The sequence below is a fragment of the Carassius carassius genome, chromosome 27 (genome assembly GCF_963082965.1).
Source record: "Carassius carassius chromosome 27, fCarCar2.1, whole genome shotgun sequence".
Taxonomy (NCBI): domain Eukaryota; kingdom Metazoa; phylum Chordata; class Actinopteri; order Cypriniformes; family Cyprinidae; genus Carassius; species Carassius carassius.
In genome coordinates, this window is record NC_081781.1 from 11937780 (window position 1) to 11955763 (window position 17984).

The following is a 17984-nucleotide window of genomic DNA, read 5'->3' on the forward strand; positions in this document are numbered from 1 at the left end:
CCAGTCCGCCAATGAGAGAGAACTCCTGATCTGGCTGTCCAATCACAGTTTAAGGACGTAACCTAACACTGAAAACCTGAAATAATGTTAGACAAAGTTTGTCAACAATACGTTTTTAACTTAGCACACATTTTTCCACACGGTATTTTAACATGGTGTTGACTTTAGTACACTGTGGCAATATAGTTAATTATTTGGCAACAACATTCGTCTTAATTCATTCGTAAGTTTTTTTTTATATATTTTTATATATGTATTTATTTATTGCTGTCCTAACTGAGCTTGTGTACTTTGCCTCAAAGCTTTTCAATATAATTTAATAACCTATTGAACTCTCAAGCTTTAGTAAACCCTTTTCATTTTCTTTATATTCACGTCGAACTTTTATTTTGACTCAGGACCACACCGGAAGTACTTGTCTCAAGTCCACGGCGTGTGGTTTTCAGTGCTCATGATCGTTGTCGATTATTATTAGAAATATCGATGGATATTGAATAAGTAATTCTTAGTTAAGTGTAAAATACACCACAAACATGGCTACAAAACGTAAAGCGGATGTGCCAGTGCCTGCAGAAGAGAGTGATCAACTCCTCATAAGACCGCTGTGAGTTCAGTTCATTCATATTCATGTTCAGTACTAGTTCTATTCCGCGCCAAATGTTTTGCTGACTTACTGTTTGACTTGCAGTTTTTCAAGTAATAAATACAGTCTCTAACAGGACCAAAGTGTTATTAAATAAGTTTTGCACCCGTGTTAATCTTTCTCCGAGTAACGTTACTGCAACTAGTATGTCTTCTTCACTGTGATGTTTGTAACAGAGGAGCTGGTCAAGAGGTGGGCAGGTCCTGTATCATCCTGGAGTTTAAGGGACGTAAAATCATGGTAAGCAATAATTTGTGTTCTATCCTACTTCTTATGGATTTGACAGATGTATTTTTGACATGTAATGTCTTTGCAGCTGGATTGTGGCATCCACCCTGGATTGGAGGGCATGGATGCATTGCCTTACATTGATTTGATCGACCCAGCTGAGATTGACCTGCTCCTCATCAGCCAGTGAGCCCTTTTTTCTAAATGAAAGCTCTCATTGATATTTTTACTATCTGCTGACTTCCTCTTTTTCTTTGCCAGTTTTCACTTGGATCACTGTGGAGCCTTGCCATGGTTTTTACAAAAGACAAGTTTCAAAGGGAGGACTTTTATGACCCATGCCACCAAAGCCATTTACCGCTGGTTGCTTTCAGACTATGTGAAAGTCAGGTATACCAAAGTGCTTCTTTCAATAAAACAGCTCTAAGAGGTTTAACCAGCTCTAATATATTGTATGATTTCCTTGATTCTGAAGCAACATCTCAGCGGATGATATGCTGTACACCGAGACTGATCTAGAAGAAAGCATGGACAAGATTGAGACCATCAACTTCCATGAAGTGAAAGAGGTGGCCGGCATTAAGTTCTGGTGCTACCACGCAGGTCATGTTTTGGGAGCAGCCATGTTCATGATTGAGATTGCAGGAGTGAAGGTAAGTGTAGTTATTTCTTTCAGATCTTTATAGTAACACTCAAGCTCAGTTTGTGCTAATGGTCATTGTCTTCAGCTACTGTACACAGGAGATTTCTCACGTCAAGAAGACCGACATCTCATGGCAGCTGAGATTCCCAGTGTCAAACCAGACATTCTTATCACAGTATGTACTAGATTTTATGCTGGCGACATGATTTCATTTTTTTACTTGTTAGTTACATTTTATTTACAAAAGAAATGCATTACAACCTGTTTTACACCTTTTCTGTCACCTTTAGGAGTCTACATATGGCACACACATCCATGAGAAGAGAGAGGAGAGAGAGGCTCGTTTCTGTAACACGGTTCATGACATAGTGAACCGTGAGGGCCGCTGTCTCATCCCCGTGTTTGCTTTGGGTCGAGCCCAGGAGCTGCTGCTCATTCTAGGTAATGTCCAGCAGTTCAGACTCTCAGCTTCATCTTCAACAGTGCCTCACTGAACTTCTGCATGTCCTCTGTTTCAGATGAATACTGGCAGAATCACCCTGAACTCCATGACATTCCCATCTACTATGCCTCATCCCTGGCAAAGAAGTGCATGGCGGTGTACCAGACCTACGTGAACGCCATGAACGACAAGATCCGCAAGGCCATCAACATCAACAACCCGTTTGTCTTCAAGCATATCAGCAATCTTAAGGTTGGCATCTTCACAATATATGAATAGATCAGACAGAGCTTAGATTTTAGTTTGGTTTAGTAATTTTGTTAATTGCTAGTTTTTGTTTTAGAAAAAAAATTCTATTTTGATTTCTTTTTTTATTTCAATTTTTGTGTTTCAACTTATTTCAGTAAGTTGCCAAGAAAGAGGTATTTATCTAATATTTGTATTTACTTTAGATTTTGAATATTGAGTCTTTCATTTTAGTTTTTTGTGTTGATTTTAATCTTGTTAAACATTTTGTTATAAATAATTTGCTTATTTGTTGTTTCTATATATTTTACTTTTTTTTTGTCAGGTGTTTTCTTTTTTTACACTTTTTGTAGTACTTCCGTATTTTTTCTTTTAGTTGGCAAGGAAATTTTTTTATCATTTTCATATACGTTTTTTAAATTTAATCTGTATGTTTTTTTTATTTCAGCTTTAATTCAATTACCAACAAATAATTGTAAAAGTTTTAGTTAACAATAACAACACTGGTTCAATAGGAAATACAAGTTTCATAATCCAAAATTTGATCTAATTTGTCTTGTCCTCCAGAGTATGGACCATTTCGATGATATTGGCCCTAGTGTGGTGATGGCGTCTCCAGGTATGATGCAGAGCGGTCTTTCCAGAGAGCTTTTTGAGAGCTGGTGCACCGACAAGAGGAACGGTGTCATCATAGCGGGTTATTGTGTGGAAGGAACGCTCGCCAAGGTGAAGCTCCTCAAACTTCAGCAGCAAAATCACCACAGATCAGCGTCGGCTTTCTTATGACCTCCCCCTGCTTTCTGTGCAGCATATCATGTCTGAGCCAGAGGAGATCACCACCATGTCAGGACAGAAGCTTCCTCTGAAGATGTCCGTGGACTATATCTCCTTCTCTGCTCATACAGACTACCAGCAGACCAGCGAGTTCATCCGAGCTCTGAAACCTCCTCATGTGGTACGTGATAATGTCATAAGGGCAGCAGGCCATCAGGTTCTAGATCAGGTGTCATGTCATTGCTTGTTATTTTCAGATCCTGGTCCATGGAGAGCAGAATGAGATGGCTCGACTGAAAGCTGCTCTGATAAGAGAGTATGAGGACAATGATGAGGTTCACATCGAGGTGCACAACCCTCGTAATACTGAGGCGGTCACACTGAACTTCAGAGGAGAGAAACTGGCTAAGGTGAGAGCACAGCTGTCATTCCTCCACGTCTCTTTAGCTTTCCCTAGTTTTCTCTAATATGCCCACAGTTAGATGTCAAAATAATAATCACAAACTTCAGCTCTTCTGCCAAGTAAAATGATTAGGTTCATCCAGACTATGACTAAAAAAAGTTTATTTTTTATTTTTATTTAATAAATCCTTCGTGAGATCTTAAACTTGCAAAAGATTTGTTTGTATGGAACTCACTAGTGTTTGAATCAGAACAACAAAATAGTTTTTGTTTGTTTGTTTCTATCTTTATTTTGTTGTGGTAATTTTGAATAAATCAGTTACTGATGTTCTTGTTTAACTCAGTGAATCATGACATCAGTCTAGTTACTAATAATAATTAATAACAATAATAATGAGTAATATTGATATTATAAACTGATATAAACTCTTGCTGTAGAAATTGTAATAATGATAGGCTGTTGCAATAAAAACATTCAAATTAGTAGACAAAAAAAAAAAATCACATTCCAAACACTGCATAGTAAAGACCTTTTATGAGCCTTTAATTTCATTGATGAATACTTTTTGTCCTTTCTAATTTCTTTCCTTTTCTTTGACCTTTTAAGGTGATGGGCTCTCTTGCGGATAAGAAGTGTGTGCAGGGTCAGCGGGTCTCTGGCATCCTGGTGAAAAAGAACTTCAGTTATCACATCCTCGCCCCCTCTGACCTCTCCAGTGAGTTGGTGTTTGTTTGGGATCGCTTCAGGTGCTTGAGTGTGTGCTTCTCACACCTGCTCTTTTTTTCCTAATGATGCAGATTACACTGATCTGGCCATGAGCACAGTGAAACAGACTCAAGCTATTCCCTTCACCGGCCCCTTTCCCTTGCTTTTGAGTCAGCTACGGCACCTGACAGGTGTGTATACCTGCATGTGTGTGTGTGTGTGTGTGTGTGTGTGTGTGTGTGTGTGTGTATTATGTGTTTATATGTGGAGCTCATTGTGTGTGTGTGTTATAGGTGATGTGGAGGAGATTGAGATCTCAGAGAGGAGCACGCTAAGAGTCTTTAACAGCATCACAGTGGTTCATGATCAAAACATGGTCTTGTTGGAGGTGAGGCGGCACTCCGGTCCTTCACATACCAGTCTAACTATGGCATCTGAAGTGACTTGGGTTTGATTGTGTGTGTGTTTCTGTTGTGTTCTTCCTCCAGTGGTTCGCCAATCCTCTGAATGACATGTACGCTGATGCCGTCACCACAGTAGTGCTGGAGGTGCAGTCCAACCCCAAAGCTCAGAAAGGTGAAGGCTTTCATCACTTACTATGAGTGATTATCATGCTTCCTTCCTTTTTACCTTATGCTTCCCTTTTGCAGTCTTTCTTCCTTTCTTTTTATTTTCTATTTTCTTTTTCTTGCCTTTGTTTTTGCTGGCTTCCTTTAATCTTTTCCTTTTTTTTAGGACTGCTTTATCTTGCATCCTTCATTTCTTCTGTTGTTGTTCTTTCTCTTTCTCCTTTCCTTTTTATCTTTCTTTCACATTTCTTTCTGGCTTCATTTGAAGTTTTCCATCTTTTTGTCCTCCTGTATTTCCCATTTTTAATCTTTATTTCTTGCCCCCATTATTCCTTCTGCACATTCGTCCTTTTTTAATACTCTTTATCTTGCTTCATACCTTTGTTCTTTCTGTTCTTTTCTCCTCTTTCTCACTTTCCTTTGTTTTTCATCTTTATTTCCTTGCTGTTTCTTTGTGCTCTTCCTTCCCTCTCCCTTATTTCATTTTTTTGTTTAGTTCATTTTTCACATTTTTTGTTCTATTATACACTTTTTCGTCATTCTTCATCTTTTTCTCTTCTCATGTTCTCATGTGATTTCTATTATCATCCAATACTTCCCACTTTATTTTAACTTCTTCCCTTTTTGCTTACTTTCTTACTTTTCATATATTACCCTTCATTACATGCTCTTTTTTTCATCTCCTGTTCTCACTTTATTTTGCTTGCTTCCTTTCTCTTCCCTCTTTCTATCCTTCCTTGTTTCTTAATCTTCCTTTTTCCTTTCTCGTGGTGTAAAAATGATTAATAACTAGTCATATTTACACCAACATTTTTGTTTTCCTCTTTATTTTCTCAACACAGTTGTTCAGCCCCAAGAAAAGAAGGTGGATATGAATGTTTTCCAGAATAGATTACTGAAGATGTTCCAGTAAGTTCATCCCCACAGCACTCTCCTTACTGTCAATGATATTTACGATGAACTAAATTCTTCTTCTGCCCCAATCTGCAGAGACATGTTTGGAGAAGAGTGTGTCGACTTTAAAGACCAGAACTGTCTTGCTGTAAGTGTCGATGGGAAAACTGCCTTCATAAACCTGGAAACCCGAGTAAGTATTATACTGCGTGAAGCATACACACAAAAGGTTTATAAGAAGAGAAGTCTTCTAATTCTTGTGTCTTTATGTTTGTGTTCAGACCGTGGAGTACGAGGACGACGGTTCTGAAGATGATTCTCTCAGAGAAATGGTGGAGCTCGCTGTACAGAGGCTGTATGAAGCCATGAACCCTGTCATGTGAGATGGGCTCCTAATTTCCTTCAAGAACTTTTGTAATCAGGGTCCATCTAATTTGAACTACTTCAACCAGACTGAAGACACCAGATACTGGACTGGCCAAAGCACTTCGAAGCATTGATTTTTACATTACAAACAAATGTAAAACAGTTAAAGCTAGATGTTGATAACGTGTGCAGCCAGGACTCAGTTCTTTTTTATTTCTGCTACATAGAATATTAAGTCATCTTTTTTCTTTTTTACATTTTTGTTATAGAAAAGGAGCTGTTATTTAAGATCCAATGTACTGATTTAATAAAAGAGGTCTTTGATTCAAGTTGAGCTTAAATTTCAATACGACTCGCATTAAAGCTGACACTTTATTTAAAAATGAAAGCTTGCAAAATAAACCAAGTTATACAAACATTTATCACACTCATACAAAAAAGCGTCTTAATATTCAATACTTTCTCTCTTGTCCCATCACAACAGTGTGAGGAACCATGCAGTCAGAGTATTCATAGGCACATTTCTTAACATCAAAAAAGATTTAACAGGGTTTGACATCAGAGAATAAAAACGAAGTACATTTTCATAGCTGGGTCACGTAATAATATCTAGTACTTGCTAGAATGCTTTTAAGAATCAACATTCCCAATTCAATTTCTGAATAAGATTCAGAAGAAAGGTGACTGTTCAGCCACCTATAAATAACATTGTCATATTCCCTTTTTGAGTTTTCCTGTAATTATATTGCAAAACACATGGAGTAAAATATGATTTCAGAATACAAATAAAAAACCTGAATACAAGGCACTTTGGATACTGATCTCAGAGCAGTGTTCATCAGTACATTCTTATGGGAGCAGCTGCAAGATACATATTCTTGCATACGTTCATGAACATTGTGTTGCAGAAAAAGTTTCAAAAGCCTTATTGTCCGACTTTGGTGTTTCGTATTAAGCCAATGAGCCAAACACTTCTCATTTACCAAACATGTATAACATCTGCTGGTATAAATGTTTAAATATTATGTATACTAATACACATTGTTAAAAGAACAGTACAAATTCACAGACAATATCTGAAAATATCAATTGCACCTAAAATATCAGATTGTCTCTTGCAAACAATAAAAAGCAAAAACACAAGGTTGTGTTCCATAGAGATTACAAAACAATTTGCTGGTGAGTGTCAGAGCACACACACATGAAAAAACATCTACTAAAATATAACAGGTATTTTTATGATATAACAGTTTCCAAGATCTGCACAATCTTCCAAACAAAAAAAGACCTGTAAACATCTTAGCATTGGGCAGTTCAACTTTAACAATGACGCTGGTCATGTTTAGATAACGCTGATGAGATCTGGTGTGTGTGTAATTATGTGTGCAGTATACTGCATAATCCTAACAGGAGTAACAACATTCAATCCATATATAATGCCTAATAACTGAAGGATTTGTGCCTTCTGTTTCTTTATCAAATCCAGGGCTCTTAAAGGGATAGTTCACCCAAAACTGAAAACTGTCCTCATTTACTCACCCTCATGTCATTCCAAAACTTATGACATCCTTTTTTTCAGCATCTTAAAAGTAGCAGGAAAAGTGATTGACCCAACATGTGCTATGGTGTTTAAAAGCTATGTTACTGCTTTGTGGAGGAACAGACCAAAATTGAAGTCATTTGTCATTGATAATCTTCAATGATGGAATAGCAAATCATTTTTATTTTGTATTGACTGAAAAAGTAGGATGGGGACTTGGTTCTATCCATCGGTTGTTGAATGGAAAGAGGCAGATCTGAATGCAAGCTTGTAATCGATTATACGCCACAGAAGATGGACAACTTTGAAATAAATGAGGGTGAATAAATCCTAAAATTTTTAAGTAAACTATCTCTTTAAAAACATACTGCATTCTGGTTATTTTCAATGCTGGAGCTGTAAGCACTCATTGTAGTTCAATGCTTATGCAATATTCATTCTGCACAGCTACACTCCTATTCCCTTTTAAATCATTCAAGGTCCAATTTTTTTTTCCATTAATTGACTTTTTTTCCCCATTTTATACAATTACAATCTTAGCATTCAGTCTCCTTGCTGTTACTCCGTGCATGTCTATTTACCCTGAAGGACATGGCGTTCTCTCTGTTCTCCGTCAGATCATCAAAGGAACGTGACACCGAGCCAGAGGTAGGGAAGTCCTGTCCCAGGGCTTGTTCATCCAGGTGGGAATCATAGCTGGGATCTTCTTGGATGGTGGCCATGTGTTGGGGCTCAATTGTAGGGAGAGGACACGGGGTTGGGGTTAAAGCTGGAGCCACCTGAGAGATGGAGACAGGTGGTGTGCTGGTCTGCAGAGGTCCAGACGCCTGGAAGCGTGGCACTGCAGAGGAGCCTGAGGATGTGGGTGCTTTGAAGATCCGCACTGAAGCTGATTCTAGACTGCTCAGCAGCTCGGCATTCTGGGATAGCACAGTCAATTGTTACACTTCATATTACGTTAAAGAAAATAAGCTTTCTGATTAGTACTCACACTGGGGTAGAGGAGCGACTTTGTGTTCAATTCATACTGCTGGTCAAGTTTCTTATCCTGAAAACAAAGAGTCACAAAAACATTGTGTAAACAACAATGGGATGGGGCCTGTAATTATTGCAACTTCAAACATGTTTTGCATTTAAAGGCATCTCCGAAAACTCTATCATTAATTACTCTCCCTTAGATTGTTGCAAACCCATAAGACCTTTGTTCATTTTCGGAACACAAAGTATGATTTTTGATGAAATCTGAGAGCTTGCTGTCTATGCAGGGTCAGAAAGCTTTTGGATTTAATCTAAAATATCTTTATTTGTGTTCGAGATGTGTGTAAGATGAACGAAGGTCTTATGGGTTTGGAACGACATGAGTGCGAGTAATTAATGACACAATTTTCATTATTGTGAGAACTATCCTTTTAATATCCCTTAATATAAGCGAATGAAATTGTCTGTGCTTTTTTGCTTTAAAAAAAAATGTACACATTTGAAATCAGCCAAATTTTGCACTGAAGCAAGTGAAATTCGTATCATCAGATGGGTTGCATCCTTTAAGAATGTTATACGTATTTAATTTAAGCATGATTTACTTAATTTATTCATTTTGCTCTTGGTTTAAACAGACATTTTGCCTGTGATTTATTTCACCTTTTGTTAGGCTCTTGGTGCAAAAAATATATTTAATATGTGAATCATTTATTTTCTTGTTTTGTCTTGGTGTAAACAGACATTTCGTTTGTGATTAATTTAACAATTGTTTTGCTCTTGATGTGAAAAGAAGTTTAAAAAAAATTATAATAATCTGTGATTTCTTCAATTTTTAGTTTTAGTCTTGGAGGAAGCAGACTATTCTTCGGAACGATTGCAAATTTTCATTTACACTCTTGGTGTAAATAGATCTTTTGTCTGCAATTTATTTCATTTCTTTGTTTAAGTATTGGCATAAATAGTCCTTTATACTATAATACGACTCAAGCTCAGTATATTAAAGTATCATACATTTCCTCAGAGCTAAGTAGCTATTAGATGTTAGTGGAAATGACTCACCACACAATGGACCAGAATGCTGAGAGGGATCCAGAAAAGTAGTGAGAAGACCACCACTGAGCCAACAATGTTATCAGCCAGGAACTTACCTGAGAACACACACACAGGTTACATTCCTTATTTGGATTTCAAGTGAGATAAAATCACTGTGTTCACAGATAACTTACCAAAAGTATTGATGTCCAACTTCTCAATGAAATCCCACAACCTCTCAATAACATCCTGGACCTGTTTCATGCATTTGCCCTGGAAAAAAAGGAAATTTTTAAATAACTGAATGCAAACCATTTCTAAATAATCTGTAAGTAAAACCAGTTTTTAAATGTTTTTCCATAACTGTAACTGTACATTGGCACTCACCGCTCCATCACAAAAGCCCACAGTGCAGGGTTTGCCTTTCCGCAGATAGAGGTGGCTGCCCTTGTCATTGACATAAGGAGTACATACAGCGTTCTTATCCCTACAGCACACCTTACAAGAGTTGTTTGTCTCTGAAAAATGAGATGCAGGAAAAGTAAAAAAGTTCATGTTTGTTCAAGACAGACTTTAATAACTGTAACCACCATCTAGCAACAGTATAAGCATTATCAGCAGGTCAGTTTACCATTGCAAGCACATGACTGCAGGTTCACCACAGCTTCACAGAACGGGATGCACTCTCCCTTCAGACACCGACCGTTGTCAACACAGATGATCTCATTGGGGAGGTTCTCTGGAGGAGGGCACTCACTGCTGCGTCCTGTAAGAAGCACAGAAGAAAAGACTTTCAAACAAATGCGGTTATGGAATTTTGCCTGTTTTTTAGCAGATGGTTTTGCATTGCAACACTGTTTTCATTACATTTATGAACATTTTCTTCCCAAATTCTCATTACCATAATGCACCTGGATACTCTACATTCAAAATCATTGATATTTCCCATTTACCATAGTGATTCTCATTAGTGTAGTGATTCTATATTGTCATAAAATATCAATAAATGAAACGGAGTACAACGATTACCACCATGATTAAAAAAATATTTCATAATTTAAATATAATACAGCATCATTTCTTTGCATTTCATTAATGAGAATATAATTTTTTAAAATCTTGTAAATCTATAAAAAAAAAGGTACCATAAAAAACAAATATTATATATATAAAAAAGGCTTTGAAAATATTGTAATAATCTCACAATGTAAGATATTTTAGTAGTACCAAATAATTATTTACAAAAAAAAATTATAATCTTATCTTTTGATACAGGGTTTAAATATGACCTAGCCATATTACTGACAAGTTTTATGAAATGTTAACTAAACCTATGATAAACTGCTATGCGGTAATAGAAATAAAGCTAAAATTAAATCAAATACAAATATAAGATGAGAATTGAACAAAGCATAGACATGTAAGCGTGTTCTTCAACTTGTGAAAATGAGAAAAAGTTATTGTACAAAAAGAAATCTATGTTGTCTTGGCTGAAATAAATTTAAGATACGGTAAGTACAGAAATGACTAAAAGTAAAACTGAAATAAAATAAAGGCATATACTAATATAAAAATGGCAAAAACTAAATTAACAATGCAAACTAAAATGACATTGAAACTACTATCATAGTATATAAAAAATACTAAAACTCAATCTGAATTCTTAAACATGTAAATCAGATATACTGTATAAAGAAGCCCATTCAATAATCTAAACTCTGAGTTTGTGAGTTTTTGCTTCACCTGTACAGTAAGAGCTTCCCTTGCAAGTGGCATTCATTGGCTCCTGACACACCTTTCCCTGCTTCTCAAACATGCAGTCTTTGCAGCACGCGCTGTTCCTGTCACTGGTGTCAAGAAAAAAAATGCAGAAGTTACAGGGAGAAAAAATCCATGAAGCCTAGAAATTCAAATTAATAATTCACCATTTAGGGAAGATTTAATAATAACAATGTAAGGGTGAGTAAATGATCACAGAATTATATTTTTTGGGTTAACTCTTGCTTTAATTAAGCACATCTGTGCATTGTTTTCATGAGGCCACATGGAGGAGCTGTACCTGCACTGCACATTGGGCCGCAGTTTGCAGTTTGACGTGCAGCAGCGGTCACTGTTGAGGTGAAGCAGTCCAGGGTCACAGTCCTCGCCTTCCTCCACACGTGAGTTTCCACACACATTGCTGTTCCTCTCCCTGAAGCAGGTGGAGGCCTTGGCCCTCAGACTCTTTGCTATGGATTGCTTACTGCAGTTTGAAAAAAACTATAGGAAAGCACAAAAACAAAACGCTTACAAAAAATCATGTGGCATTCTGAACAATGACACCAAGCTGAAGAAGGACATACTTTATTGTTAGAGTGGTCCCCGCTCACTGCAATGGGGTACATTACGTATTTGCCCCCCTGGTCCTCTCTGGGTGCACAGTATGACCCATCATCTAGGTCATGAACAGCGCCAAAATTGTGGCCTAGCTCGTGAGTAGTAACCAAGTCTGCTTCCTGTTGGTATATGGTCAGAAAATCAGTTTAACAAATAACTACATCAGGTACATTTGTTTGGATTTCACTTGCCTTGGTAAGAATGGTTTTGCCGTAATTTTTGGTGCTGGTTAGTCCAGTGTTGAGGTATATAGCACGGTTGTTGTTTCCTGAAGGTAGACACTCTAAAGAAAGACAAACAACAAAATGTCTAAGTATGGTGAAAATGTCATTTATTCATTCATAATATGGTATTGGCACTCACTCTCAGAGCAAAGACCGCCAGGAAAGCCTGGTCTGGAAGGAGCCACGTAAGCCAAGCCAAGTGTGCCTTCATCAAAATCCTGATAGGTGAAGAGATGAGCCAAGCACACTTTGGATGCATTGTCTGCGATGTCAGTGCTAAATTGCTGCAGGAGGAAGACAAAAAGACATTTTTTACTACATTTATAGCACAGCTGTTCAATATTGACCTTAATATGAAGGGCATGTAGCAACCCTAAATTCACACTTTTATGAATTGGTTTTCTATCTCCAAGCAAAATAAGGTATATAAGGACTACAATGTTCCTTTTTTTATAGAAATGAATTATTTTATTCAGCAAGGATGCATTAAATAAGTAATAAGAAATGACAGTACAAACATTAATAATGTTACAAAAGATTTCTATTCTATTATAGTATTTTGAGCACCAGATCAACATATTAGAATGATTTCTGAAGGATCATGTGACTCTGCAAATAGTGTAATGGCTGCTGAAAATTCAAAACTAATTTAAAACGATTGAATCTGTTATAATATTTTACAATATTACTGTTTTTATTTCATCTTTTTTTCATAAAGTAAATGCAGTAACTGACAAACAATACAGGAAATCCTAATACTTTTGAACAGTAATGTATCTATTAAAATGCATTCGCATTTGAGGTATGACTATGAATAATTTATGATGTAGAACAAAATGTGAAGGTATCTTTAATTCATTTTAACCACAGACTTATTTTAATCAAAAATCCCACACAAATCAGTTAAAAAGGTGTAATTCACCGCAATGGGTTTTTTATGTCTACAAATTGAACTGCTCTAATAATCCTTCCATTCTTTCTCTTTGCTGGTTCTCTGCCGAGCAGGACACGAGAAGAGATGGATAGTGAAACACAGTACACAAGTGTTTAATAATATTCCTCCCTTTTAAGTAGAAACACATCTCATAGTTTCAAATGAGTACAGAACGGAATACAGAGAAGATGCGCTCATTAATTCAGTCATTAATAGCTCGCTCACCTCCAGGAGCTTCTTGACATCCCAGACATTTTTGTTCTTCACAGGAGTCCCTCTCATGTTGAAGTGGGCACCTCCTGGCTCTACAGGTGTGGGTGTCCTGTTAATTATGATCTGAAAGAGACAAATTCATGTTACTGGCTCCAAAATAGCATTTCAGTGGAGCTTTTTACCACGTTTTCCATAAAGAAGCAAGCTTACCTGCTGAATCTGAACTCCATAACCTTTATACTCCTCATCCCAAGATGTATTACGGTAAATGTCATCCACACGATCAATCAGCTCAATCTAAACATATCCAAAGCAAATTTGTAAGACATCAGCTGAAAATTTTATACAGCCCTCTCAGGTGACAGATTTCAAATGGATATGAAAGTTGGTTCTCAACCGGGGGGCGTGGCCCACTAGGAGGCCTCAGCAAACTTTTAAGAGGGACGCAATATTTAAAATGATTTTGCTGGTTACACTACCATTTAAAAGTCTGGGGTCTGAAATGTTTAATGTTTTTAAAAGAAGTCTCTAATAAACTTACCTAGGCTGCATTTATTCAATAAATTAATAAATAAAAACAGTAATATCTTGAAATATTACAAATTAAAATAACTTTTCTATTTTAATACATTTAATAATGTTATTTATAACTGTGATGTTAAAGCTGACTTTTAGCAGTCATAACTTCAGTCACATGATCATTCAGAAATCATTATTCATTATTATCAATCATTATTATCAATGTTGAAAACAGCTGCTTAATATTTTTGTGGATTCTTTGTTTCCAGGATTCTTTGATGAATTTAAAGTTCATTTGAAATAGAAATTCACTTTTTACCAATTTAATGCATCATTGCTGAATAAAAATATGAATTTCTTTAAAAAAAATCTAACATAAAATTTTGAACAGTAATGTATATCAAGCTTTAAAATATTTAATCAGGTCACAATTGCTATTTGTAGAGACAAAACATTATTGTAAATCACTAACGGCTGAAAAATGTCAATTGATGTAAAAGTGTGAACACTGAAGAACATTCAGTTATTGGAAAATCATGGAATTTTATCATTTGAATTGTCTATAGTGATTTAAATATACTGACAATCCTAGTTTCTATAAATAAAATTTGAAAATGAGCAGTATTGACATTACAGCAGAGAGGGGCCTTCAAATAATGTCTTTGACAATGGGGTCAAAAAGGTGAGATGCTCCTCACTGCAGAACACAAGATCCAGGGGGCGTGGTTGGATCCAGATCCAACTCCTCCCACCTTACATATGCAAACTTAAACCTACCCAGATCTCCACCCCTAAACCTACCCATCTCCCAGAGCTTCACCCCTAAACCTACCAATCTCCACCCCCTAGATGTGGATCCAGCCACGCCCCCTGGATCTTGTGTTCTGCAGTGAGGGGCTACTGGAAAAGGACAAATAAACTGAATATTTTTAACACTCAATTTATGCAGAAACTTTTTTGTTTGTGTCAGGAATAAAGCCCATTGACAATATGGAAACTGAAGGCTTTTTTTACCAGGTAGTTGAGGGTGGTGCTCTCCTCCCTACGGCCCATGTGTCTGAAGAAGCGATAGTCGGCTACAAGCAGCAGAGGGCAGGTGTTCTTACTGTGGTCCAACGCCTGCCTTCTCTCTCTTAAATGCTCTGTGAAAGATACGCAGATGAGAGAAAAAGAAAGTGAAAATAGACAAAAGGTGAGAAGACGAGAAACTTTACACATGGGTAACAAAGCAACTATATAAAGTGGCGTCTCACAGTACAGACCGGCTTCTCACATTACACTGTCTAGATTCGGCTCTGATGAGCTGAAGTGTTAGGTCACCTGATGTATAATCAACTCAATGACTTACTATCCTCCTCCTCTTCATCTTCATCTAGTGGGCTGGCTGCTCGCACACGTTCTGGAAGCATCTCTCTGGCATCTGCACTGATGTAGCCACACACTTTCGGAGCCTCCAGCCGACTCACGTTCCTGATGTCCTCTGAGCGATATACGAGCAGCCGATTGTCACGAGGGTTTTCGATAAACCTCCACAGTGGCTGAATGGGTTATAAATCAATGTATTGTCTTTGTTGAGAGGCATAAACGAAATCAGATTTATGACGTTTTAATACCTCAATGTTGTATTCTGCTTCATCAATAAGAATATGAGCAGTAAAGGCATTGTCACCAATATGTGCTTGTACTCTGGAATTCTCCTCTCCTAGAAATCAAGGGGAAAACAATCAAGTTTGCTAGATTTTAAACACTTAAAAGTACTATAGATGTTAAGACACAGAGTTACAGTTACCAATGACATGGCCTGTGAAGAAGTTTTCTCTCTGGACCTCGTACATCTTTTGAGCGCCGTTCTCTCCTACCACCACGGCCTTAAAGTCATGAGTGAAGAGCTCTGTGTTGGTTGTCAGGTACAATCTGAAATGCCTGTGAAATATTTAGGAGAGTGTATCAAATGATTGAACACTAATCTTGGCAGTGACTGTGTGTCAGGGTACATGAGTATACACCTCTGTAATGCAGTGAAACCGAGAAGTCTTTCAGCGTGCGTTTGCGACTGGACGTCTCTCTTACGAACCGAATGCTGTTGAAGACTGGACAGCTGAAGAACATCAAAGTCCGACAGCAATGAGCTGAGCTGATCTGCAATAGTCACAGCGGACAACTTTATACATGTCACAAAATGAGCAAAAGAAATTTTTTTAAGTGAAATTAGAAGTTTTAAGAGCAGTAAGGAGGACTTGTGACATCTGTCTCTTTTCTCCCTCCATTATTGCTCAGAAAGAGTTTTCTCAACTATGGCCACAGAATAGAAAAGGTAATTGCACCTTTTATTCTCACAATTATGACTTTATTTCTAGCAATTGCAAGTTTATATCTGACAATCAAGACCTTCTCAGAATTGCGAGTTCATAATACAATAATTTTATTTTTCACAATTGTGAGTTCATATCCATCTTGCTATTGATTTTTCTTAAAATTGCATATTTATATCACACAATTATAAAATGTTTCTCTGAATTCTCTGAAAGTTTTCATAATGCATAATCATGAATTTTCAAAATGTAATTTCCCAAAAACATAATTGTGGCCAGTGACCACTAGCCACAGTGGCTGGTGAGGTTAAGGTCAAGTCCTGTTAATACTGTTGTTTATAGTTTATAATATTGTTTATAATACCATTAATTATATACGTATAACTAAAAGTGTGATATTTTGGTGAAAAATCGGATTGCCATAGTATAGTAGGAAAAACGCTGCAGGAACAAAAAATAAAAAAGCTCTTGCAGTTTAGTTTCTTCATAAACTGTTTTGAGCAAAATCATTAAATTCGAAAACAAAACAAAAACGAAAAAACATGAAGATCTGAGATTTAAAAGACAGTAAGGGATTTTTTAAACGCACTTTTGGTTATTTTGGCGTCAACAAAACAACACAGTCTTTCAAATTAAATGTATCCATGATGTTTTCAAAGTATTCCCATTCACAATAACTCACCGTACTCGTCGTCTCGGACATCCCTAATGGGTCTTCTTGAACATTCCGTCAAGAAAAAAGACACCAGAAAGAAAACGATGCGTTTCATGGCGAGTACTTTAATGTCCAATTCAGTACTTCACACAGCAGCAGCATTTAATCCAGTGGTTTACCAGTCTGCTCAAGATCAACATCTGGACATGGCCAAACAAATGTACACGCTCACATCTGGCTGGATAAAACAAACCCACAAAGTATCAACTGAGTATCAAAGAAGAACCAAAAACGCTCACTTCAAGACGCTCTCATCCATTTCGCTTGATGTTATAAAGAAAAATGATTTACTCGAACCCAAATCATGCTAACATCGAAGTGTAGTGAGATACCCGGAAGTACTTAATGTGGGATGGATGGGTAAGATTCACCGCACGCCAGGAAATCACTATAAACTTTTATCTAGAGAACGGGTTTAATGCGTTTTCAAAAAACTGATTTAAATTCACGAGTGACAGTACATGGGGTATGTCAAATGGCTATTAGTCATTGTATCCGCGTTGAGTTACGCAAAAGGATAAACACTCTGGCTGTGGTTCAAAATCTAGTAAGCTGCCTGTATAGACAGCATTTGCTGTGCGTCACATTTTCTACAGTCTGTGGTCACAAGCGTGTGATCGTGTGTAAAGGTAGAGAGCACTTGGTTTTGAGAACAGCCTCGGTCTCGTCCAGACTCTATTTTTAAATTCTTACCTCAAACCCCATGAAACTTCAGAGCAGCGTCTAGGCTCACTTAAGAGGAGAGTATACAAGCAGCCGTAAATCTTTTATTTAAGGAGATAATATCAAATTTTATTATAAGTGCTAATTATTTTCAAAGAACTATTAACCATCTGTAATAATGGTGTCTAGAAGAAAACAAACACCCGAATTGTGGTGTAATGTTTGTATTTCTCTGTCATTATATCTGGTTTTATTTAAAGAAATAAAAAGTTTATGGCTTTTAATCCACGTCTATTAGTTGTTAGGTGGCCAGTATGATAGTGTAGCCTACTCGTAGACGCTGACAATATTATTCAGTTTTTATTTTCCGCAAAATTGACCAAAATACTGATGACTCATCCTGCACTCAATCATTTTAACCAATCACTTGCTTTCTAGAATAACACCATTTGAGTTTGTAGGTTACACTTCTGTAAAGTGTGACAAAAATGCTACTGGCCCCCCAAAAAATAAGGGAACTAAATGTCCTATTTAAATGGGAAATACGGCAATAAAAACCCAGTCA

The 17984-nt window shown here is 36.9% G+C and overlaps 2 protein-coding genes across 3 annotated transcripts; one reads left to right on the forward strand and one right to left on the reverse strand.

Moving 5' to 3' along the window:
- Window positions 1-389: 389 nt before the first annotated feature.
- Window positions 390-6242, forward strand: LOC132106735 (cleavage and polyadenylation specificity factor subunit 3). Its single transcript, XM_059512699.1, has 18 exons — window positions 390-604; window positions 820-883; window positions 960-1057; window positions 1133-1261; window positions 1347-1524; window positions 1600-1689; window positions 1805-1955; window positions 2033-2208; window positions 2770-2928; window positions 3011-3157; window positions 3234-3386; window positions 3986-4094; window positions 4177-4275; window positions 4378-4472; window positions 4573-4660; window positions 5496-5562; window positions 5644-5740; window positions 5829-6242. The coding sequence occupies exons 1-18, from the start codon at window positions 534-536 to the stop codon at window positions 5928-5930; spliced, it is 2073 nt and encodes a 690-aa protein (XP_059368682.1). The 5' UTR covers window positions 390-533; the 3' UTR covers window positions 5931-6242.
- A 1675-nt stretch (window positions 6243-7917) lies between these two features.
- On the reverse strand, window positions 7918-17570 carry adam17b (ADAM metallopeptidase domain 17b). Of its 2 annotated transcripts, XM_059512701.1 has the most exons (20): window positions 17450-17570; window positions 16724-16934; window positions 15736-15868; window positions 15519-15652; window positions 15343-15431; window positions 15078-15267; window positions 14744-14871; window positions 13421-13507; window positions 13223-13333; window positions 12203-12347; window positions 12031-12122; window positions 11806-11958; window positions 11523-11722; window positions 11207-11310; window positions 10095-10229; window positions 9851-9981; window positions 9658-9736; window positions 9491-9579; window positions 8445-8501; window positions 7918-8373 (listed from the first exon to the last, which is right to left on the reverse strand). In XM_059512701.1, exons 2-20 carry the CDS (start codon window positions 16809-16811, stop codon window positions 7990-7992), a joined length of 2529 nt encoding a protein of 842 aa, XP_059368684.1. In that variant the 5' UTR covers window positions 16812-16934; window positions 17450-17570; the 3' UTR covers window positions 7918-7989. The 2 variants fall into 2 exon arrangements, with proteins under 2 accessions (XP_059368684.1, XP_059368683.1); XM_059512700.1 differs by lacking the exon at window positions 17450-17570 and having other exon boundaries at window positions 11806-11954; window positions 12027-12122; window positions 16724-17271.
- Window positions 17571-17984: the final 414 nt, after the last annotated feature.